The sequence below is a fragment of the Stenella coeruleoalba genome (assembly GCF_951394435.1).
Source record: "Stenella coeruleoalba genome assembly, chromosome: 13".
NCBI classification, from domain to species: Eukaryota; Metazoa; Chordata; class Mammalia; order Artiodactyla; family Delphinidae; genus Stenella; species Stenella coeruleoalba.
In genome coordinates, this window is record NC_137159.1 from 32,039,216 (window position 1) to 32,063,375 (window position 24,160).

Here is a 24,160-nt window from a genome sequence, read left to right on the forward strand (position 1 = left end):
TCTCCTCCCTACATCGCAACAGGAAAGGGAGGGAGAGCCCGAGGTTGGCTCGGTTAGCCTAGGTCAGGTGGACCGCTTCTCACTTGCCCCCTCCTTTCATTTTCCTTTCCTGCCTGGGAGAGCAGCTATTTCTGGAGCAGAGCAGACGAGACCCTCGCTGGGAGGACGGAGGAGACGCGGCCGAGGCCGTAGCACCAGCTCGACACGGCCTCCCATCAGTTCCTCAGCCTCCCGGGCTGTGGGCCTGCTCTGGGGAGCTGGCATTTTCGGGTCTGAGAGGGACTGTTTGGTTTGGAGCGTGTTCCACTTTACCACAAAAATGAGTGACTTTTTTCCCCCTCTTTCTCTCTAAACAAAGGAGGGCCATTTGGTTTCCATAACTTTCATCATCTGACTCTTTCCTGGAACGTCCACTTGGGAAGCAGGGCCCAAAGCCTTCCTCCTCGGCTGGGCCACGTTTGGCTCGGGGGCCATGCCAACCTCATGGCCACCTCTGCCAAAGCCAGTGGTGTGGTGACATTTATGGGGTCGTCATCGTCTGGAGGGCCTCAGTCCTCTGTCCACCGGTGGCCATTACACTGCTCGTTAGCACTGGGTGGGCGAGCAAAATGGACGCCGGGAGCTGGGAGGAAATTAGGGAGGGGCGGGAGTTCGAAACTAGACCTTCAGGGAATTTTTAGATGATCTATAAATATCAATTTCCTTGCCTTTTGCCAAAGGTAGTTCCGAATTCAGTGTATACCTACTACATAGGTGAATCCAAAGCATCTGTCTTACAAGAGTCTGATAATCGAACACAGCTTGATTTAAATAAGGATCTGGGGAATCAATGAGTGTCCTTACACCAAAACACCAGACACCCAGGCTTGGGATCTCAGCATCCCTGAGGATGAGGACAAGGGGCACAGGGCCCGGTAGACTCCAGAGTCAAACAGATGCAGGTTCATATCCCAGGTCCTCTTACTAGTGTGTGACTGGGGACAAGTTCCTCGGCTGTGAACGTGATGCTATCATTGTGCGGGGTGGTGTGGGGAGTGAGAGAAAGTGCGTGGAAGTATGTTACTGGGCACTTAATGAACATTTAGTAAACGTTACTACACATTAGTACACGGGTATCCAAGCCTTTGAAACAGACAGTGAATGTGTGGTTTAAAATCAGAGGAACTGAAAATTAAACATTTCAAAATGTCTAATTGCTTGATTACATTGTTCTGTCAAACATCTTTTTAGGCATTAGTGATAGGGATAGAACAGAATTAAATAGTTAGTTAGAAATCCCAGTAGGGTATTGAAGATAGAAAGGGAATTTTAAGGGAGCCTGGGAGACTGTTGTAAGCTACTGACCACTCAAGAAAAGAATCCAGTAACCTAGCAACAATCTACACTATCTTGAAGGAAGACCAGGCACATTCAAGCCACAAACCCTGAAAGTTAAAACACAAGACAATAGATATGGAGTCTGAATCTTGTTACGCGAAGTCAAGCGGTTAATGGTCTTTGAAGAGTAGCATTTTTGCATGTGGCCAAGAAAGGCTGAAAGGGGAAAGAAACTAGGTGAAAGGGGACATTATACGGAAACCTGAAATGAATTAGCATATTTTAGTATATGTCACCACCCTTTTGCTAATATACATATGATTTAAATAGCTCCATAACAGTTCTGGTTAAACCATATAGGGTAAGGAGGTACTAATGATGTAAATAAGGAAGTTTTTTTGCGGTACGCGGGCCTCTCACTGTTGTGGCCTCTCCTGTTGCGGAGCGCAGGCTCTGGACACGCAGGCTCAGCGGCCATGGCTCACGGGCCCAGCCGCTCCGCAGCACGTGGGATCTTCCCGGACGGGGACAAGAACCCGTGTCCCCTGCATCGGCAGGCGGACTCTCAACCACTGCGCCACCAGGGAAGCCCCCCACTATTTCTTTGATTATAAAAATGTAGCCCTCTTTGTTCTCAGGGCTGCACTCCCTTGCCTGCCCACCTGTGTCTCTCACAAGCCCCCAGTGCTAATAAACTCACTCTTCGCCTGCCACTTTGCCTCACGCTGAATTCTTTCTGCGACGAGACAAAAGAACCTCAGCTTCAGTAAGTCCTGACGCCAGGTGAGCAGTTTCAATTAAAAGACAGTGGGTTCAAGTCACCTCCTAAGTCAGGGATTGTGGGTTCAAATCCCAGTCTGAGTTTTGGCTGGGTTTTGAGCCCCATCCAAGAAGGAGTGTGCTCTCATTAGGAATTCCTGGGAACATGAAATGTTTTAGTGAATGTGTGTGTGTACATATGTACATACACACAGGCTATTATATCTACACGTACACACACATACATCTATATCTACACATACATCTATATGTATCTGTATTTATTCTATACTGATTTTGTGTAACACTATATACCCATGGTCTCATCTGACATTATTATTATTAATTTACAATTTGGGAAACTGAGGCTCAGAGAAGTTGGTTAATTGAGTTAGTGTTGCACACTAATAAAAGAGCTGGAAATCGAGCCCAGGTTTTGTTGAAATGACTTGCCCATGGTCAACCCAGCTAGTTTTTTTTTTACAGATATAATTTAAACTAGTTAGCCATTTTATATTGTCATAGTCTCACAGCTAGTCTTATGATGCAGCTTGAAGTATACCAGAAGCTGAGTCTGGCAGTTTCGGAGGCAAACGATCAAGATTCTCCACGGGTGAGGTTGGATAGCAGTAGGAGGCTTGTCTTCCACGAGAGGCAACCAGGGTTGAGAAGCTCTGTGATAAGGTTCCGCTGTCTTCGGAGAGACCCTGACCTACTGTAATGAACCCATGTTCCAGAACCATACATGCAAATGTGTACATTCCCAGGTTTTGATCTTGGATCAATGTAATTCTTTTCAGACTGGTGAAGAAGTTCCAGAATTCTTCCCTGCAGTTCATAACTGTCTAATGGATTTGGGATAAAACCAGGATTAAAATTTATTAGCTAATTCAAACACCAATCACAGTGGATTCTTTCACAGGGCTGATTAAATAACTGAAATCCTTTCCAAGTCTTGGCAGTCCTTTCTTGATATAAATATTTATTTCTGGCCAAAAGGACAAGAAAAATAACCCTTAGTCTTATCTAAGGGAGCTTGTTGAAACCCTCCCAAAGCTGATGTAAGCTCCAAAGAAGAGTTTACATTCCTACTGTGACAAAATAGTGGAGGTTAGGGACTGAATGAGCTCACCCTGCCCTTTCTCCACATCTCCCCTGGGTCTAGGGAGATTTTTGGGGCACCCCTGAGCCAAGTATAACTGTTCAGCACCAAATTATCAGCTAGTTGGGGAATGTGTCCCTGAATTAAGACAGAACAGACAAGCTAGAGTTAGAATGAATGTTTCTACCTTTTCACCGACTTGAAGAGTAACCAGCTTTTTAAAAAGTTCGACTTTTAAGATACTGTGCAGAAAGCTGAAATAAAATGGTACTCAGTGGGACTCCAAGTTGATGAAATTCAAGTTGGCTTGAGCTTTCTGGGGTTCTAGCCAGAAAGGAGGTGGTCGATTACTCTATGGGGACTCCTGCAATGAAAATTCACACACATGGGGGTCTTACTGCAAAGCTAAGTGGGACCCCATGGCTTAGAGTAGAAAGAAGCTAACATTTATCAGGCATGTCCTATGTGTCAGCCCCCAGGCTGGAAGGTTTTCATAGATGGCTGAGATCACAAGCCCAAGGATTCTTTTGCTAGAAGACCTTAAACTCTACGTAAGGGGACAAAGCAGAGATTTTGAAGGTGCAGAGGGTGGCTTCTACTTGGAAAGGCTGAACAGTGGTTCTGAGGTCAGAGCAGTGAGAAACAAGAGTCGGCACAGAATGGGAAGAGCCGGTAGTGAAGCACAGGTGGGTGAGGCCAAGTTGGGAACAATCCTCAGAACATACACGTCCGCTGTAACGTCCTCTCAGGCCCAGCTGAAGCCAGAGGGGTGCCTTTAATATGGCGGAACCAAGCTGGCCACCATCGTTTTCCTCAGACACGACCCACACCTATCTATCCATTCGCTAGCCTGGAGTTGTTGCAAGGTTTCCTTGGAAGCCCTCACTGGCTAGTTGCTATGCTATCAGGTGATGAGCTTGGTCAGCAGGCTCCAGGTAAGTTCCCTGGGCTATACATGATTATTTCCCCAGCTCCTGTGTGTGTAGGTGTCCAGGATAGCCTTTTAGTTTCCCTCCATGTTCTCTGGGGCAGATTAGAGTAGGAACCATGAGCACATTAAGAGCCTGGGCCCTGGAGTCCCATCACAGCTTGCTACCAACTGGCTGTGTAACCCTCCCCATAACCCAGAGTTCTCACCTATAAGACGGAATAATACTCATTTCATACTCAGCTCATTTAATGAGATGATATGATTAAATGCTCAACACTTAATAAGCGCTCGACAAACGTCAACTATTACTGCTAAAGTGGGGGTACTTCTGGGCTCATTGCCTGAGGCACCTGTAAACCACGAGATGTGAAGGTGTGTACAAACTGAGTAGGTCTTGCAGAACTTATCTACTGGGTTGTGTCAGGGCTACGTGATGTAGGCTTGACAAGAAGAGAGTCATCTATCCTAATAGGATCTCTGGGCATGTATGTCACGCAGTGATCCTCAAATGGGGGCAGTTTTGTCCTTCAGGGGATAACAGGCAATGTTCGAGACAGTTTTGGTTGTCAAACTGGGGGAGGAGGGCTACTGGCATCTAGTGAGTAGAGATCAGGGATGACACTAAGTATCTTACAACGCACAAGGCATCCCTCTCCCCTTCAACAAAAAATTGTCTGGTCCAAAATGTCGATAGTGCCAAGGTTAGACATCCCGGTATAATGTCTACCATGGCTTTACATCTTTCTTTGGCCCATTGTAGCAAGTTCTGTAGATAGTACTGGGTGGTTCACAGCCCACCCCCGAGAATTCTGGTAGAATGTCCAGAAAAGTTCAGAGGTGTTAAAAGATTATGAGCAGAGGAGAGAGAGGGAGTAACAACTTGAGGGCCGTTGGAAGACGCCTGGCTGGAGTAAGGAAGAGAGTGTTTCTTAGCAAAGTCTTCCATGCAGGCTTTGATGGGTCCAGGTTTGCCTAGTGGTAGGTGGCACCCGAGCCACCCTGCTGGGTGGAGCTTTGCAACTGAAATGGGGGCACTCCAGAAGTGGGACTTAGATCGCTGTTGAGGCTCCAAGCTGACGTGGGTAGGAAGGCTGTAGTCAGAGCACCTCACCTACAAATACCAGTAGAGGACAAAGAGCTGAGTGCAGTCTTAGAAAAAGATAAGTCGGTTAACTTGAGTATTGTGTACACGAGGACCAAGATTACGTCATGGCCCCAGAAGTAAAAGGTGAGGGACCATGCATGCACTTCCAGAGGAGAGCAGGGAGGGGAGCCAGCAGCCCTGCTGGTCACTGGATTGTCTTTTGGGCGCTTACACTTTCCCCAGTCCCGCACAAGGCTGGACCTCTGTGGCTCTGGACCCACTAGCTTTCAGAACTGGTCTTTAGCACAGCTAGTTGGACTTCTCAGGATATAAACTGCTTTCTTCTCATATTTACTGCTATTTTCAGTAATTATAAAAGTAATACACAGTGAGTGTGAGAAGTCTGAGAAATACAGAGACGTATATCTCTGGTGATGCAGTAGTTAAGAATCCGCCTGCCAATGCAGGGGACACGGGTTCGAGCCCTGGTCTGGGAAGATCCCACTTGCTGCGGAGCAACTAAGCCCGTGCACCACAACTACGGAGCCCACATGCCACAACTACTGAAGCCCATGAGCCTAGAGCCCGGGCTCTGCAACAAGAGAAGCTACCGCAATGAGAAGCCCGAGCACCGCAACGAAGAGGAGCCCCCACTCGCCGTAACTAGAGAAAGCCCGCATGCAGGAACAAAGACCCAACACAGCCAAAAATAAATAAAGTTTAAAAAAAGAATAGGGCTTCCCTGGTGGCGCAGTGGTTGAGAATCTGCCTGCTAATGCAGGGGACACGGGTTCGAGCCCTGGTCTGGGAGGATCCCACATGCCGCGGAGCAACTAGGCCCGTGAGCCACAACTACTGAGCCTGCGCGTCTGGAGCCTGTGCTCCGCAACAAGAGAGGCCGCCATAGTGAGAGGCCCGCGCACCGCGGTGAAGAGTGGCCCCCGCTTGCCACAACTAGAGAAAGCCCTCGCACAGAAACGAAGACGCAACACAGCAAAAATAAATAAATTAATTAATAAACTCCTACCCCCAACATCTTCTTTAAGGAAAAAAAAAAAGAATAAAAAGAATGAAAATCCTTGGTAATCCTAACTTCCAGTGATAAACATTGTTAGTGCTATTTCAGAATTTTTTCTATGCATATTATTTTTCACATGATTGGAATCATACTACGCATAATGCTGTGGTATTTGGCATCATCTCTATCCAAAGTTAATAGGGACAGATTTAGGTATTGCAAGAAAACCGAATGAAGATAATGGGGCTCGGGGCTCTTGCAAAATATTTCCTCCTCTCAATAAATCTAGACCAAAAAATTCTTGACTGTTGACATTTACAAAACTTACAAATTATCTTCTAAGCAAAGCATCAACTTTTAAAACATTTGTGAGCTTGAGGTAAGAAAAGCGGTACCCTTGAGACAGCTGTAATTTGCTAAGAAGAAATATATTTTTTAAAGCTTTGTTTTCACTTGGTTGAAGACAATTCAGGATTCATGCACAAGGTATGTGTCTCCTGACATAAGAAGTCTTTCAGCTATGCACAGTTAGGTTTGGAAGGGTTTACCTTTGGAATTGGGATTGAGTGGCAAGTCTACTAAAATGGCTAAAGCCTTCCACAGGATCATGGCCATGAACTATGGCAAACGCTGACCGTTCTTAAAGAACACAGACCTATACAGAATCTTAGAGAAGCGGTGGGAAGGAGAGCCCAGGCACACACTTGAGTAACAGTGGACGCCACTAAGTTGCTGTGGTATGCAGATTAGGAGACACCTAATCTTCCTTTCCCTCAGCAACACCCAACATTTCCTCTAAGTGAATGTTGAGCAAATATTTAAAGAATGTCAGTTTGAAGGGGGCATAGGTTATTAGCCTGCCTGGGGTTCCCACGAGTCTGGCCCATCTCTATGTTAACCACTCTTTCTTCCACCATCCTACTGTAGTGACAGAGGAGCAGTATGGCATGAGGAAAGACATCATCACAAAAGTCCAGTCGTCTGGTGCAGAATAGAGGGGGTGCCAACTTCCCCTATCAGGACAACAGGGCTGGGATAACAGCAGTTTCAGGGAAGTCCACAAGCAAATCTCTCCTCCAACAAATGCTTCAAAGAAGACCACTGTGTGCCAGAGTCCACAGGCAGCTCACAATTTTCATTTGGAAGCAACTGCACACTTGGTAGAACAGGGGCAAAGTCAAGTTTGACTGTCTTACCAGGCACTGCTGCAGTTAACTTTGGACTGTGTCAACTTGCCCTTGGAAGAAGCTCTTTTGCCCCTGAATGAAAATCTTTACCAGTTAGATACTTCTGGTGGCAACTTCTCTTTTATCCCCACCCCATCCCAGATTCCTGGGGGTTTTATCTGACCAAGCAAAAGTGCAGTAAATTTCCACTTATCTATATTTTTGTCTGGATCTGAAAGATAGAAACATGGACTAACACAGTCTTGGCAGGAGCCACTTCAGAAGCAACTGGGTGAGACCCAAACTCCCTCTGAAAGCAGGGGCAAAAGGGAAACATGGGCAGATACATGAAAAGCCTGTGAAGTTTAAGAAAGAAGGACCATTTGGGGAACCAGAAGAGGTGGCTTCCCTGTGATCACACAGTCAGCTGCATATACTGACTTTCTAAAGCCTGGGCTCTTTGTTCCCTGGTCCAGGGCTTTTTTTCTTGAACCAGAGTTTAAGTCTTGACTCTCTAACATGCTCTGTGGCCTTGGGCAAATAGCTAAATCTCTCTGAGCTGAGGTTTCCTGTCTATACTATGAGGGGGAGCAGTGAAAATCAGGGCCTCCAAATCGGCACACATCAGAGTGATGTGGGCCTTCGGAATCAGGGGACCCAGGGACCCGTGGGGATCTGTGTTTAGGAAGCAATGTAGAGAAGCGGGCAAAAGCCTCCGGAGTAGACTGCCTGGGGTCCAAACTGCTTCCACCTCTGGCCATCTGGGTGACCTTGGGCACTTCATTTCTGAGTTTCAGTTCCCTTGTCAGCAAAATGGGGATACAAATAACTCCTCCCTCACTGGACTGCCGTGAGGATGAAATGAACTAGTTCAGGAACAGAACGGGGTAGGTGCTCAGCAATCAGTGGCTGCTGTCACTTGGATGAAGATCCTGGGGGATTCTGATTAAGAATCATGAGACGAGATGCTCCTTTAGATCTCTTCATTCTGAGCTGCACAAAGTGACATCCTATCATCTTCATAAGACATCAACCCCCTACGAATGCATCCAAATTGCACTAAGTACCTTTTTCACCCACAGATGCAACACTCTAACCAGTGAGAAAGGAAACAATAGGCTTTTGTTTGGGAAGTTTGTGTTCTCCTTCCCTCTGCCCTCCTCCCCATCTGCCACCATAGGTGCACTTCAATGATCTCCTTAAGGGGCCCACAGCCCCCGAGGACCAGATGTTTTCTAAGATAAAGTATAGTTTCTGGATAACTGGACAGATTTTTAAAAACAAACACAATGGAAATCCTACATTCGAGTGAGCATTGTCTCTCAGCCCCTTGGGAAGCGAGCCCCTCTTTGGAACTGTTAGAGCTGCTTTCATGACTAATGTTCAGTTTGAAAAAGATATCTTCAAAGGGGGCAACGTTTTATGCTTTGAGAGTGAACCAAAAGTAAACCAGAGCCATGCCTTGTGAATAAGACTGAAGATCCAGCTGAGAAACAAAATTTTGCATCAAAAAAGAAATGTGTCTATAAAACTAGGAAACTGATTTGTCACATGGCCTTTCAATTGAATTTTAGTAAGTTTGTTAAAAATCAGTTTCCTTTGTTTATAGTCGTACCTCATAATTTTCCATGCAACACCAGGATAGTCTAGCATGTTTTTCATTATTGTATTAGGAAAAACATTCATTTCTTATTTACTGTTCGTTAAAACGGATCATTTGTCAGCTCCTAGCCCAGCGTCTCCTTTTTAGCATTCTAATCTCTCTACAAGTGGATTTCCAATTGAAAGTGGATCTTTTCTTGGCATGATACACCGAATACTGGAGTAGGAAAAAGTGCATCCAGAATAAATAAAGTTTGTGTGAAGATTTCCAAGATATTTTCTTGGCCAGGAGTGAGTTCAGCCTGGTGACTGGAGAACCAACCAAATGCTAAACTTAAGATGCGTGCTTGGCCTAAATAATTAACAAGAATTTTAAAGTTAAAATTTAAATAATGGTCGTGGTTTTTTTTTTTTCTTATGACGGAAGGGACATATGATCATAGAAAACCTAGAAAACTTAGATGAACAGAAAGAAGAAAGTAAAAACGAATAGTGGTCTCATTCAGAGGTAACTACTGTTAAAATCTGGTTGTGTGTCTTCCACGTTTCTCTCTCTCTCTGCATATAAATGTATGTGTCTAAAACAGGAATAGCATCAAGGCACTGTTTTGTGACTTATTTTTAACATGTGAAGCAGTATCGTTAACATCTTTCCCACATGAGTAATTATTCATCTTTCCCCCAGTATTAATTATTTAAGGGTAAAGTATAATTTATATAACAAATTAACTACCGCTAAACATTTATGTTACCATTTAAATGTTTCCATTTGTTTACTTTCTTTCCTTCCTCTCCCTCCCTCCCTTCCTTTCTTGCTTCCATCCCAAATTCCTTCCTTCCTCCCTCCTCCCCCCCTCCTCTCTGTCTCCTTTTTTCTTTTTGCCATCATAAGCAATATTATGATGAACATCTTGTAGCTGAGTCTTTGTTAACATTCTCAATCATTTCCTTTTGATGAAGTTGAAATTGAAATTCTGGGTCAAAAAATGTATAAAAGCAGTTGATTCATTTTAAGAATGGCCTTCCTGGGGAGTTCCCTGGTGGTCTAGTGGTTAGGATTTCAGGCTTTCACTGCCGGCGGCGGCGGAGGGGTTGGGCGGTTTGGGTTCAATCCCTGGTTGGGGAACCACGCAGCCAAAAAAAAAAAAAAAAATTCCAAAAGATTCAATGGTCTCTCTCACCAATGATGAATGAAAACACTTCTTACTCTATATCTTTGCCCATATTGGGAATTGTATTTTTTGTTAATCTTTGCCAGTTTGATAGATTATTTTAATTTGTGTTTCCTTGATTACTTGAGCATTTCCTTGAGCATTTCCCACATGTTTATTTGCCATTATTTTTCTTGTAAATTTCCTTTTCATATCTTTTACCCATGGATGTGCTCACATTTTCTACTGATTTTAAGAGCTGTCTACATATTAAAGTTATTGATCCTTTGTTTGTTCTATGTCTTACAAATAATTTAGCATGTTTTCTGTTTCACTTGAGATTTTTGGAGGGGGGGAGGTTTAAAGAATTAAAAAATATGTACTCAAACCATTCAAATTTTCCTTCATGGTATCTTCTTTCAGTTATGCTTAAAAAGTCTTTCCCCACTGGAAAATTATGTAAATATTTATTTTTGTTTCCTTCTAAAACTTCTATAGTTTCATGTTCACGTTTAAATTTTTCATCTGGAATTTGTTTAGATGTAAGGTGTGAGATTAAAAATTGAACTGAATCATTTTTCTAAGAGGCTAGCCAGTTGTCTCAATACCATTTTTGAACAATCCACTCTTTTCCCACCGATAAGAAAGGTTATTTTATTTTATACTAAATTCACAGAAGTGCTTGGTTCTTTTTATGGACTTCGTTTTTCCTGTTCTGTTTGGTTTGCCTTTTGTGGCACCAGTCATACACTGTTTAAATTACTGCAGCTTTTTTATACATCTTAAAATCGGCTAGGGCAAGTTTCCACATTTTTCTTGGCTATTCTTAAATGTTTATTCTTCCATGTATGCACTTTAGAATTATTTTGTTAACTTCAAAAGTCCCATTGGACTTTTCATTGGGATTGTAGCAAAAGTAAATATTAATTTGAAGACAACCGGTATCTTTGCAATCCTCAATTGCCGCTCCATTGAATAATAGTGATAATGATAATAATAAATTAATATTAGCAGCCAACATCGATCGACCGCTTACTGCATGCTTGGCCCTGTTCTGAGCTCTAATTCTCACACTGAAACATCATAACAGTCCACCACAGAGGTGCTATTACTGCTATGCTCATTTTACAGATAGAGAAATTGAGGCTTGGAGATGTTAAATACTGTAGCTTGCCATGGTCACAAAGCTTTCAGACAGAAACAGGGTTCTTTTCCTGGGTGGTTCCAGGGTACGTTCTATGCCATGAGTCTATACTGCCTCTGTATTGACTTACATTTTCTTCATTTCCCTCACAGAGTTGTGTAATTTTCTTCCTATATGTCTCTACAAATTTCGTTAAATTAGTTCTTACCAGATGTTATATGTTGCTGCTGTATTTTTTCTGTGACGTTTGGTCATTGCTGGATCCTGGCAAAGCTATTGATTATTATAAGGGAGCTATTTATTTTGAAATCATCCAGTTTAATAACCTTCTCATTAGTGTAGTAGTCTGTTGATTCTCTTTTAGTTTTGCAGGACGACACAACCATCCTTTTAAAGTAATAACGTTTGGCTCCCGTTTCCTGTATGTATATCTCTCATTAGTTTTCTTGCATTACTGTAATACCCATAGCACTGTCTAATACAGTAGTCACTATCTATAGATGGCTATTGACATTCAAGTTAATTAAAATGAAATGAATTTAAAAATTCAGTTCCTCAACTGCACTAGTCACTCTTCAAGTCCCCAATAAGCCACATGTGGCTTGTGGCTACCCTATTGGCTACATTTTAGAACATTTTCATTATCACAGAAAGTTCTATTGGACAGCACTGCTAAAACTTCCAGATTAATGTTAAATAATAATGGTGAAACGAGTTGTCCTGCTTTTTTCTTCCTAACTGTAAAGTTAATATCTCTATTTAGTGATTTACCATAAAATGATGTTGAGTTTTGAATTTAAATATCTGTATGTATTTTTGTTATTATGTTAAAGAAGTCTTAACCTACTCCTAGTTTTCTAAAAGTATATATTTTAAAAATTTGGAATGGATAATGAACTTTAATGTCTTCTTGGCATCAAAAAATTTTGCTACGTGAGAGGCAAATTCCCCCTCATTCTCTAAAATTATCTTACTTATCCTGGTCCTTTTTAAATACATTGCTGGATTTTGTTTACCAATATTTTATTTATGTTTGTCATCAAAGAAACTGATTTCAAATATTTTCTACTACTAGTGTCTTGTCCAGTTTTTTTAAAAAATCAAGATTATATAATTTTCATAAAATGAATTAAAACCCTTTTTCTCTATTTCTTTTCTCTAGAAGAGTATGTATCAGATATGAGTCATCTGTCCCTTAAAGTCTGGTAAAACTTAGATGAAAAAAATCTGGGTCTGGTGCTTTAGTTGAGGGGTACGATTTTCTCATCTCTCTCTTCCAGTTCATGCATTTCATCTTCATCTGTGTCTAATCACACTCCTTAGTCTATCCATTAAGTTGTATTTCAGTGAATGAACTTCTTCAGCTCTAAAATTTACACTAGGTTCTCTGCAAATGTGCCTTTGTTGAATGTTCTTCCCCTTTGGTCTGTTTGATTTCTTCACACACTTTATTTCATTTTTTAATTGAAATTAGTTGATGTACAATATTATGTTTCAGGTGTACTACACAGTAATTTGACATTTTCATACACTATGAAATGAGCACCGTGATAAATCTAGTATCCATCTGTCCCCACACAAAGTCATTACAATATTATTAATCATATTCCTTCTGCTGTATATTAAATCCCTGTGGCTTATTTATTTTATAACTGGAGGTTTGTATTTCTGAACTCCCTTCACTTATTTCACCCCCCACCCCCCCCCCCCCCAACCTCCCTCCTCTCTGGCAACCACCCATTCTTTTCTCTGCATCTAGAAATCAGTTTTCATTTTGTTTTGGTTGTTTGTTGCTTCTACATCTTGGCTATTGTAAATAATGCTGCAATGAACATTGGCATGCATATATCTTTTCAAATTAATGTTTTCTTCAGGTAAATACTCAGAAGTGAAATTGCTAGATCATATAGCAGTTCTATTTTTAAGTTTTTGAGGAACCTCCATACTGTCTTCCACAGTGGCTACACCAATTTACATTCCCACCAACATTGTACAAGGGTCCCCTTTTCTCTACATCCTTGCCAGCATTTTATCTTTTGATGATAGCCATTCTGACAGGTGTGAGGTAGTAACTCCTTGTGGTTTTGATTTGCTTTCCTCTGATGATTAGTGATGTTCAGCATCTTTTCATGTGCCTATTGGCCGTCTGTATGCCTTGTTTGGAAATATGTCTATTTAGATTCTCTGCCCATTTTTCAATTGGGCTGTTTATTGTTTTTGATGTTGAGTTGTATGAGCTCTTCATATATTTTGAATATTAATCCCTTATCAGATATATAGTTTACAAATATCTTCTCCCATTCAGTAGGTGGCCTTTCCTTTTGCTGATAGTTTCCTTTGCTGTGTAAGAGCTTTTAGGTTGGTGTATTTGTTTATTTTTGCTTTTGTTTCCCTTGTGTGATGAGACAGATCCAAAAAATTATTGCTAAGACAGATGTCAAAGAGAGTAGTGCCTATGTTTCCTTCTAGTTTTATGGTTTCAGACCTTACATTTAAGCCTTTAATCCATTTTTGAATTTACTTTTGCATATAGTATAAGAAAGTAGTCCAATTGATTCTATTGCATACAGTAGTACAGTTTTCCAAATACCACTTATCAAAGATACCACTGTCTTTTCTCATTGTATATTCTTGCTTGCTTTGTTGTAGATTAATTGACCATATAAGCATGGATTTATTTCTAGGCTCTCTATTCTGTTCCATTGATCTATGTGTTTGTTTTCATGCCAGTACCATATTGTTTTGATTACAGTAACTTTGTGGTATAGCTTGAAATCAAGGAGTGTGACAACTCTAGCTTTGTTCTTCTTTCTCAAGATTGCTTTGGCAATTTGGGCTCTTTTGGGTTTCCATACAAATTTTAGAGTTATTTGTTCTAGTTCTGTGATAAATGCCACTGGCATTTTGATGGGGATTGCACTGAATCTGTAGATTGCCTTGGGTAGTATAGTCATTTTAACAATATTGATTCTTCCAATCCATAAGCACCAAATATCTTTCCATTTATTTTGTCATCTTGAATTTATTTCATCAATCTCTTACAGCTTTCAGAATACAAATCTTTTTCCTCTTTGATCAGATTTATTCCTAGGTATTTTATTCTTTTTGATACAATTGTAAATGTGATTGTTTTCTTAATTTCTCTTTCTGATAGTTAATAATTAGTATTTAGAAATGCAACATATTTCTGTATATTACTTTTGTATTCTACCACCTTACTGAACTTATTTCAGTTCAAATGGTTTTTGGTAGTGTCTCTAGAATTTTCTATGTATGGAACCATATCATGTGCAAACAGTGACAGTTTTACTTCTTCCTTTCCAATTTGGATTCCTTTTATTTCTTTTTCTTTTCTGAGTGTTGTGGCTACGACTTCCAATTCCATGTTGAATAAAAGTGGCAAGAGTGGGATCCTTGTCTTGTTCCTGATCTTACAGGAAATGCTTTCAGCTTTTCATCATTGATTATGATGTTGCCTATGGGTTTGTCATACATGGCCTTTATTATGTTGAGGTATGTTCCTTCTATGCGCATTTTCTGGAGAGTTTTTACCATAAAAGTATGTTGGGTTTTGTCAAAAGCTTTTTCTGAATCTATTGAAATTATCATATGGTTTTTATTCTTCAGTTTGTTAATGTGGTGTATTATGTTGATTGATTTGTGGATACAGAACCATCCTTGTGTTCCTGGGATAAATCGTACTTGATCATGGTGTAGGATCCTTTTAACGTATTGTTCAATTCAGTTTGCTAATATTTTGTTGAGGATTTTTGCATTTATGTTCATCAGTGATATTGACCTGTAATTATTTTTTGTGGTATCGTTGTCTGGTTTTGTTATTAGAGTGATGTTGGCTTTGTAGAATGAGTTCAGGAGAATTCCTCTTCATTTTTTTTTTTTTTTTTGGAACAGTTTGAGAAGGATAGATGTTAACTCTTCTTTGAAGTTTGGTAGAATTTCCCTGTGAAACTGTCTGGTCCTAGACTTCCATTTGTTGAAAGTTTTTTAAAGTAACGATTGACTTTCATTACTGGTCATTATTAGCCTGTTCATATTTTCTATTTCTTCCTGATTCAGTCTTGGGAGATTGCACATTTCTAGGAATTTATCCATTTCTTCTAGGTTGTCCATTTTATTGTCATATAATTGTTTGTATTGGGTGGGCCAAAAGGTTTGTTTGATTATTTCCGCAAGATGTCTCTAGTAGCACTTAGTTGTCTTTAACTTCATTCAAAACAGTTTTGTTAGATCGTATGTGACGGCAGTCATATCAGCGTGCATTTAAAAAAAGACTATCAAAATTGGTGAATTTTTGTGTAGCCATTTGAATATTGAAGATGGAAGAAAAAAAGCAACATTTTGGGCATATTATGCTTTATTATTTCAAGAAAGGTAAAAACGCAACTGAAACACAAAAAAAGATTTGTGCAGCATATGGAGAAGGTGCTGTGACTGATCGAACATATCAAAAGTGGTTTGCGAAGTCTCATGCTGGGGATTTCTCACTGGACGATGCTCCACAGTCGGGTAGACCAGTTGAAGTTGATAGTGATCAAATTGAAACAATAATTGAGAACAATGAATGTTATATTACGTGGGAGATAGCCGACGTACTCAAAATACCCAGATCAGGTGTTGAAAATCATTTCCATCAGCTTGGTTATTTATGTTAATCACTTTGGTGTTTTTGTCCCACATAAGTTAAGTGGAGAAAAACCTTCTTGACCATATTTCCACATGCGATTCTCTATTGAAACGTAATTAAAACATTCCATTTTAAAAACAAATTGTGATGGGTGTTGAAAAGTGGATACTGTACAACAATGTGGAATGGAAGAGATCGTGGGGCAAGTGAAATAAACCACCACCAACCACACCAAAGGCTGGTCTTCATCCAAAAAAGGTGATGTTGTGTATATGGTGGCATTGAAAAGGAGTCCTCTATTATGAGCTCCTTCCAGAAAACCAAATGATTAATTCCAACAAGTACTGCTCTCAATTAGACCAACTGAAAGTGGCACTCGACGAAAAGTGTCCAGAATTAGTCAAAAGAAAACGCACAATCTTCCATCAGGATAACACAGGACCGCATGTTTCTTTGATGACCAGACAAAAACCATTACAGGTTGGCTGGGAAGTTCTGATTCATCTGTCTTATTCACCAGACATTGCACCTTCAGATTTCCATTTATTTCAGTCTTTAAAAAATTCTCTTAATAGAAAAAAATTTCAATTCCCTGGAAGACTGTAAAAGGCAACGGGACCAGTTCTTTGCTTAAAAAGATAAAAAGTTTTGGGAAGATGGAATTATGAAGTTGCCTGAAAAATGGCAGAAGGTAGTGGAACAAAATGGTGAATAAAGTTGTTCAATAAAATTCTTGGTGAAAATGAAAAACGTGTCTTCTTTTTTTTTCTTAGAAAAACCGAAGACACTTTTTGGCCAACCCAGTGGTAATCTCTTATGATCCTTTGTATTTCTCTGGTGTCGGTTGTAACTTCTCTTTCATTTCTGATTTTATTTATTTGGATCCTCTCTCTTTTTTTCTTGATGAGTTTGGCTAAAGGTCTATCAATTTTGTCAATCTTCTCAAAGAAACAGCTCTTAGTTTCATTGATCTTTTCTACTGTTTTTTAATTCTCTGTTTTATTTACACTCTGATCTTTATTTATTTTTCCTTCTAGTAACTTTGGGTTTTGTTTGTTCTTATTTTTCTAGTCCCTTTAGGTGTAAGGTGTTGACTGTTTATTTGACTTGTTTTCTTGTTTTTAGACACTTTAAATGTGTTTATTTTACATCCTCTTTCAACTTGCTCTTTAGTCTTCTTGCTTGCTCTCCGTTTTCTTTCATCTCTTATCATATGATTTATCATTTGGTGCAGTGAGCCCATCTTCAGAGGGGGTTATGGCTTCAGGAGTGGTGTAGGTTGGACTGGATGTATACTGCCTCTGCCAGGGCCACAGGGAGCTGGATGGCCACGGACATATTTTGGAGTTAGTTTCCTGACTTGGTGCTTCTGTATTATGCGGCTGGTAAAGCATCTTACCTTTATTCCCCTGCCTGCTTCCTTGAATCACTGAGCAGCTTTCCCTGTCCCCATTCAATGTCTAGTACAGCCCTCAGAGCCTGATTTCTACAGGGGGCTCTGCTTTTGCCTGCTTGTCTTGCTGGTGCCCTGTATCTACATCAGTAGCAAGATCACAGCCTGAAGACCCCTCAGGCTCAGAGCACCCAGACCTTTGCTTCCTGCTTAGATTTTGTATTCCCTTTTTGTCTCCTGTGCCTGGGGGTTTCCTCCTCATTCCCTTGAGCAAGGCCACATGTCACAACTTTTAAAATCATATTTTATGCAGAATTTTGGATCTATTATATTGACCAGAAACAAGTCCAGAAATTGTTTTAGATTCCTAAGTGGTTGATTTGTTTACTTTCTTTTTAAGCAAAGGCAAGGAAAGCAGGAGAGACATAGGTATTAACCTATGCTTTTAATTTTCTGGTTATATTTATCATCTAAGAATATATTTAAACAACTTCAACATTTTGGTATTAATATGTTGGTGTTTTATTTGTGTCTTAGTGCAATAATGTTAAAGGGTGTTCATAGTTTTTTCAATTTGTTATTTATTTATTTATTTCTTTTTTGCGGTACGCGGGCCTCTCACTGTTGTGGCCTCTCCTGTTGCAGAGCACAGGCTCCGGACGCGCAGGCTCAGCGGCCATGGCTCACGGGCCCAGCCGCTCCGCGGCATGTGGGATCTTCCCAGACTGGGGCACAAACCTGCATCCCCTGCATCGGCAGGCAGACTCTCAACAACTGCGCCACCAGGGAAGACCTCAATTTGTTATTTTTTATTTAACTGTTTTTCTTTATATAATCTGCTACAAATAATACTTTATTTGTTGAAGACTCCAAGGCTTATATCATAACAGCCATAGCTTCATTATCCGGCCTGCAATTAGTCTTATTATGGTTGATAAGGGCACTTCTATTCTCTTTTTTTGTTATAAAATGTAATGCAGTATTTAGGAAAAAATCTTGAAAGAGGAAATATATACTATAAAAATTAAAACAGATAATTTAAAACTTGGATGTAGAAGTGGGAAAGGAGAATGGGAAAAGTAAAAGAATCTAAATTTATTTTATTTTATGGGGACAACTCAATGAGATACTTACATTCATAAGGTTGGTAGAAAAATGTAGAATTGAATATGTTGCATTTTAAAATTTATTTATCTTTTCTGTCCTCCACAGTTTCTTGTTCATATTATTTACTGAATGTAAAAGAACAGATGAATTAATAAATGAATGACAATTTTTTTTCAAATTCCAATATTTTCCCCTTAGCTAGAATATTTTTAATAACTATTTGTTTGAGTTCAGGAGTGTTACTTGCAGCATATAATGTGGTTGAGTCACTGCCTTTCTTTTCTCCAAACTGTCAGCTGGAGGCACAATTAGGTTTGTGGTTTAAGCTAAATCCCTACCCCAAAGGCCTTTATTCCTTTTCGATTATGAATCAGGTGGAGAGCCCGTGCGGGTGTTTGCAAGTTTGTATTAGGAAAGGAAGAGAAGCTAGTTTCCCAAGAAATAAAATTGCATGGAGAAGCTGGAAAATATGCATTCAATATGTCACTCTACGAATCCACAGTAAATTTGCATTTTTTTGTTATCTTCATATAGCATCTCTGCGTAACCTTTCAAGGAATGGCAACGCTACACCCCATGTCCATTCATGTTCAGAGAGGGGTTGGGTCCAAAGGCTTGCTTTCTGGGAAGCCTTCTTTGGAAGGTGTTGGCGTCTTTTGAGTTTAACCCTCAGGAGTTTCTGATCTTAGATTTAAGATTCTGGTTAAGGAGAGAGGGAAGGCGGACTTGGATGACATCACAAATTAAAGGGGAAAAAAAGGAAGGACTCTAGAGCGTGCACGTCCAACTTTCACACTGTGACTTCTTGGGGATACTTCAAGATGTTTTCAAATAGCGTGGACTTTTTGGATACGTGACGGCATTTCCAAGTATCAAGAAAAAATAACTGTTTCAAATCTTTGGAATTATTCCAAATTCAGGAATCCCAGATGTTTGTAAAGATGCCATTGCATACCTCTGTTTAAATATTGAAGTGGGTTTCAAGATGCTATAGAGGGGAAAAGGCATACCCTTCAATTCTTCCGTTTTAAAAACAGTATAGTACCTACTCCGTAACGCTATCAGGAGGACCAAACTAGCGTGAATGGTTAGTCAATAAGCTTGAGTATCCTTTCCTTCCTCTTTGCTCTTTCTACCTCCCAGGGCAGTTGTGGCAAAAAGATGTGTGGTATTTAAAATGTCATAGCACTACAGAAAATACAGTATGTTATTACTGTTTATCGCTGCAGATACTGAACCAATAATTATCTGTGTGATGAATGCCAGATGTAAATAATAACCAGGGCTCCTGGCATTTGTCTTTCCATCATCTGTCTCCCCATCTTTCCTGGACAGCAATCTGAATCACACACGTCTTTAAATTAAGAACTTGCCTGCTACAAATGTCTTGCGAAAGTGCCAATGTTATGACAAGTCATTTTTTTCCCATGAAATGCACTTAGTTTTACTTCCATATGCCTGTATTTCAGGTCAGGTATTCACCCTGATGAGAACTTTTTGGCGACTCCAAAGCAAGAATCATCCAGATTGAACAAACTTCCAGAATCTACACATGCAAGTCGCACAGTTTGGCTTTTAGTTTACTCAGAATTAATACATTCAGACCATTTATTTTTCCCTCTTGTGCTTGACAGTCCCGAATACCTTGTTAAGGAACATCAAGCTTCGTAAGCCCTAAGCAGCCAGGGGCTGCACTGACGGCTGAGAGTTTTGAACTTGGTACAAATGCTGGTGGACTGGAAAACAAGTGCCTGCCGCCTCTCCTGATGGGAGCAAGGGCGCCGCAGTGGCTAGCTATGCCCTTGCTGGTGGCCTTTCTAGCAGGGAAGACCCTTCTCTGTAGTTTCCTGTGTGTGGCCTCACTAGAAGATGGAGCTGGGGAGCCCTTCCCCGAAGCAGGCGAAGCAGGTGGTAGAAACCCCCAAACCCCACGAGAACTTACTGAGCGTCACTGACTCGTTGATCTTGAAGCTGCAGAGGACCCTGTCCACGTTGCGGGCGTGTCGGAAGCCGTTACCTCTGACAACTACTTGAAATGATTCTGAAACAAAGAATAATGACACGACACCTTCATGGACTGCACACCGTTAACCTTAAGTTTCCCATCTGCCCTGGTTTAGGGAGTCTGTTAACTATTTCACCAGGCTTAAAATATTAAAAAAATCAGTTCAGGCTGGGAAACAGAAGCATACGTGTGGGAGCCTTTTGCCACCTATTCACTACCTTCTCGCTAGTTGTTCACCAGGATGGCACAGAACTTCTTACTTTGAATTTCCACCTTGCCTTTGCCTTTACTCTTCCTCCTAGCTGGAACGCCTCCCCCACCCCCCACCTGTGTCCTGCAACCCTTACCCATCTCTCAAGTCCTGGCAGTTTTAAAACCTGTGATCTCTGCCACCAGAAGGCCACGGGGGAGGGACTCTCCACTTCGTCAATCCTCTTGTGTCTCTTTTACATATTGGATGCCGAGGAAAGCATTTATTTAGGACTACAGGTGCCTAGCGTTTTTGAAAACCACTACCTGTGGGCATTCACAGTCTGTCCCGAATAGTGTAGCATGTGATTATGTACTGTCTGGTGTTGTTCTTTTGTCTTTTCTTCCACAACTAGAAAACCTTCCTTTACGTTTAGAGATTGTTTGATGAAGCTTCAGCTCTCCTGTCTCTGCAGGGCACACAGTAGGAGCACCTAGTGTTACGCAGGAATAATTGTACTCAGCAGGGGATCGAAATCTTGCTTAGGGGTCAGCAAGCATTGCCCGTTTGAACCGACATTGGCCCTTAGTGCACTTAGAACTCTCTTCTCTCAAAGTAGAGGAGATAATATCTCTCTGCGGGTCTCTAGCCCTGCATGTGAATTTCATGTTGGCATAATTCATGTTGAGTTAACACGTTAATAAAATACTGATAAAGCAAAAATAATGATCCTCTATACTAGTCTTACTAAGAGAAAAAAACCAGCTAATTAATCCATTAAATGTTTAGGAATATTTGCTTAAGTTTGATGGTAACTAATAGCCAATACTCCATTTTCTTTGATTTTTGTCATCTTTTTGTGTGTAAAAATTGGGGCTTGGGGTAATGCTGTGTGGCATATAAAAAAGAAAAAGACTAAAAGTTAGAGGTTAAAACGCAGTATTGGTGAAAGTGGATCTGGAAGTGTAAATTGCTATCCAGATGGAGATTTTCACTGGAGGATGAATGGAATTAAAAGACCAGCATATGGGACTCTTCCAAACTTTAATAAACGTCATGAATCTACATCACCTTCATTCTGGGGAAACTAATTTAGACATCATGTTTGCCAAGAGAATAATAACTGATATCAATTGCTCCCTCTTTGTGTGCCAGGCCCTGTGAGAAGCGTTGTATATGTCTGATGTCACTTAAACCTCACCACAGGGAGGTACAAATGAGAAAACCAAGCGTAGTGAGGTTAAGTAACTTGTCCAAGATCACATGGCTGGTAGCTGTCAGAATCAGAACCGGAATCCAGGTCTGGCGAGTATCAAATGCCTTAGGACTCAGTCATCATGTTCTTTACTGTTATGCTAAAATGTCTTGTGACATATGACTCATTTAGAGATTGACATTGTGATCTTTTAAAAAGCTTATTTTATTTTTACTTTAGACAGGCTTGTCCATTTTGCAGAAAAATGGAGCTGGCCCAGCTGGGAAGCAGGAAACCAAAACCGAAGTAAAAGAAGCCGGAGGCACTAAGTGTGCCACAAGGAGAAACAAGTTAGAACAGAATGCGGTTTAGAGGTATCAACGACCTTCCCTGTAAGGAAATGGAGATTTTTGACGTTGCAAATGACTTGCCCAAGATCATGCAATCTGTAACTGGTAAGCAGCAAAACTGGGACTTGTACCCACCAGCATTCACTGCCATAGTTTTGAACTATATTAAGGTTCAGAACTTAACGATGGTTTTTCAGGACCATAGTCCTATGAGTATTAAGGATTTAGATATGCATGTCGATGCATATATACGGTTGCTAAGTTTAGAAGGATGGACTAGATGGTTTTCTTTAGATGTCTGCCTGGCATGTGACTGATGACACAATTGGTTCAACAAGCATTCTATTAGGTGTCAAGCATTGTGGAAGAATCTTATCGCATCTTGTTTACTCAATTTAGCCTATAGATACCCATTTCTGGTTTTAGTCTGAACGCCAGACATCCAGAAGTCTGCCATTGGATGCTTTTGCTGCTTGCAAATGTTTTCTGCCTCGCTGCTCTGCCTACTTCTCTTGTCTCCTCAAAGATCAGTGGAAGGAGAGAAGATTCTGGAAACGCAGGCCATGTGCCACCTCTCTTCTCTAACACCGCGTCCTAGCATAACCTGTTCTGCTGCTGAGTCCTCAGTGAGAGAGGATGCCGGCATGGCTGCTTGGCCAGCCCTCAGGGTGTTAGGGAGGAAGACAGCAGAAACCCAGGGACAGCCATGGTGGAGACGGAGCAATCTAACCCCCGAGGCGCGGGGAGCAGATGAAGGAAAGGATGCCCTGGGAGGCACACCAGAGCAGAGGCGAGCTCCCACCAGTTTCTACGTGAGGATGCACATTCGGCCTCCAGAAGCACCTGAGTATCTGCCCCGGCAGCCCGACTGGAATGTCAGCCCTTCACACGTAGAAGGTATGTAACAAAACCCTGTCAAGTGAATCTGTCAGCAAGAGAGAGCCGGGACACACCAGAACCAGGACATACTGATTTAATTCAGTTTGTCCACAAAGCCCTGAACCTGTCTCTCACCATACGTACATCTAAGTGTTTTTAGGCAGCGTGCACGTTGGTTTACGGCTCCTACAAGGAGTGCCTAGGGACTGGAGGGCATTAGGGAGGAATTTCTACTTGGAAATGATCTTTTACCTAATCTTTTAAGATACATATTCTTTAAGTTATCTTTAAGGTATATGTTTATTATGATTCTTTTGTCACTTTACTCTCAATTATAATTTAAGCTTCCTGATGGGAGAGGCCATCATATCTATTTCTTCAGAATCTTTGGCCGTGCCTCACCCAGGGCTGAGTCAGTCTCAGTGTTAGCTCGTTTAACGAACAAATAAATGACATCTTGGTATAGAAAGGGAGAAAGGGGAGGAGAAGGTGGTCATTTATTCAGGTACCAGTCAGATCTAATCCTGTTTGTTTTCTGAGGCTTAATCAGGTCATTGAATGAAAAGATGCTCAGCGTCATTGGTTATTAGGAAAATGCAAATCAAAACCACTCCACACTCACTAGAATGACTATAATAAAATAGGTGGACAATAATAAGTGTTGGTGAAGAAATGAGAAGCCTCATACATTGCTGGTGGGAATGTAAATTGGTACAGCTGTTTTGTAAAATAGTTGGCAGTTCCTCAGAAAGTTAAACATAGAATTACCATATGACCCAGAAATCTCATCCTATACTCAAGAGAATTGAAAACATATGTCTACACAAAAACTTGTACATATATTACACAATAGCATCATTCACAATAGCCAAAAAAGTGGAAACAACCGAAGTATCCACCAAATGATGAATATGGTATTCACACAATGGTATATTATTTACCCATAAAAAGTAACAAGTTCTGACACGTGCTCTGACATGGATGAATCTTGAAAACATTATGCCAAATGAAAGAAACCAGACATGAAAGTCCATCTATTGCATGATTTTATTCTATTTCATTTCCATGTGAATAGTGCAGATTAGCAAATCCAGAGAGACAGAAAATTGACTGGCCAGGGCT

The 24,160-nt window shown here is 40.9% G+C and overlaps 1 protein-coding gene across 1 annotated transcript in view; it reads right to left on the reverse strand.

Moving 5' to 3' along the window:
- The window catches only part of ANTXR1 (ANTXR cell adhesion molecule 1), a 246,169-nt gene that overhangs the window by 134,693 nt on the left and 87,316 nt on the right, over positions 1 to 24,160 (reverse strand). The window contains exon 10 of the mRNA XM_079940437.1: positions 20,362 to 20,460. Coding sequence (XP_079796563.1) covers positions 20,362 to 20,460 — 99 coding nt within the window. The remainder of the gene's footprint in view (positions 1 to 20,361; positions 20,461 to 24,160) is intronic.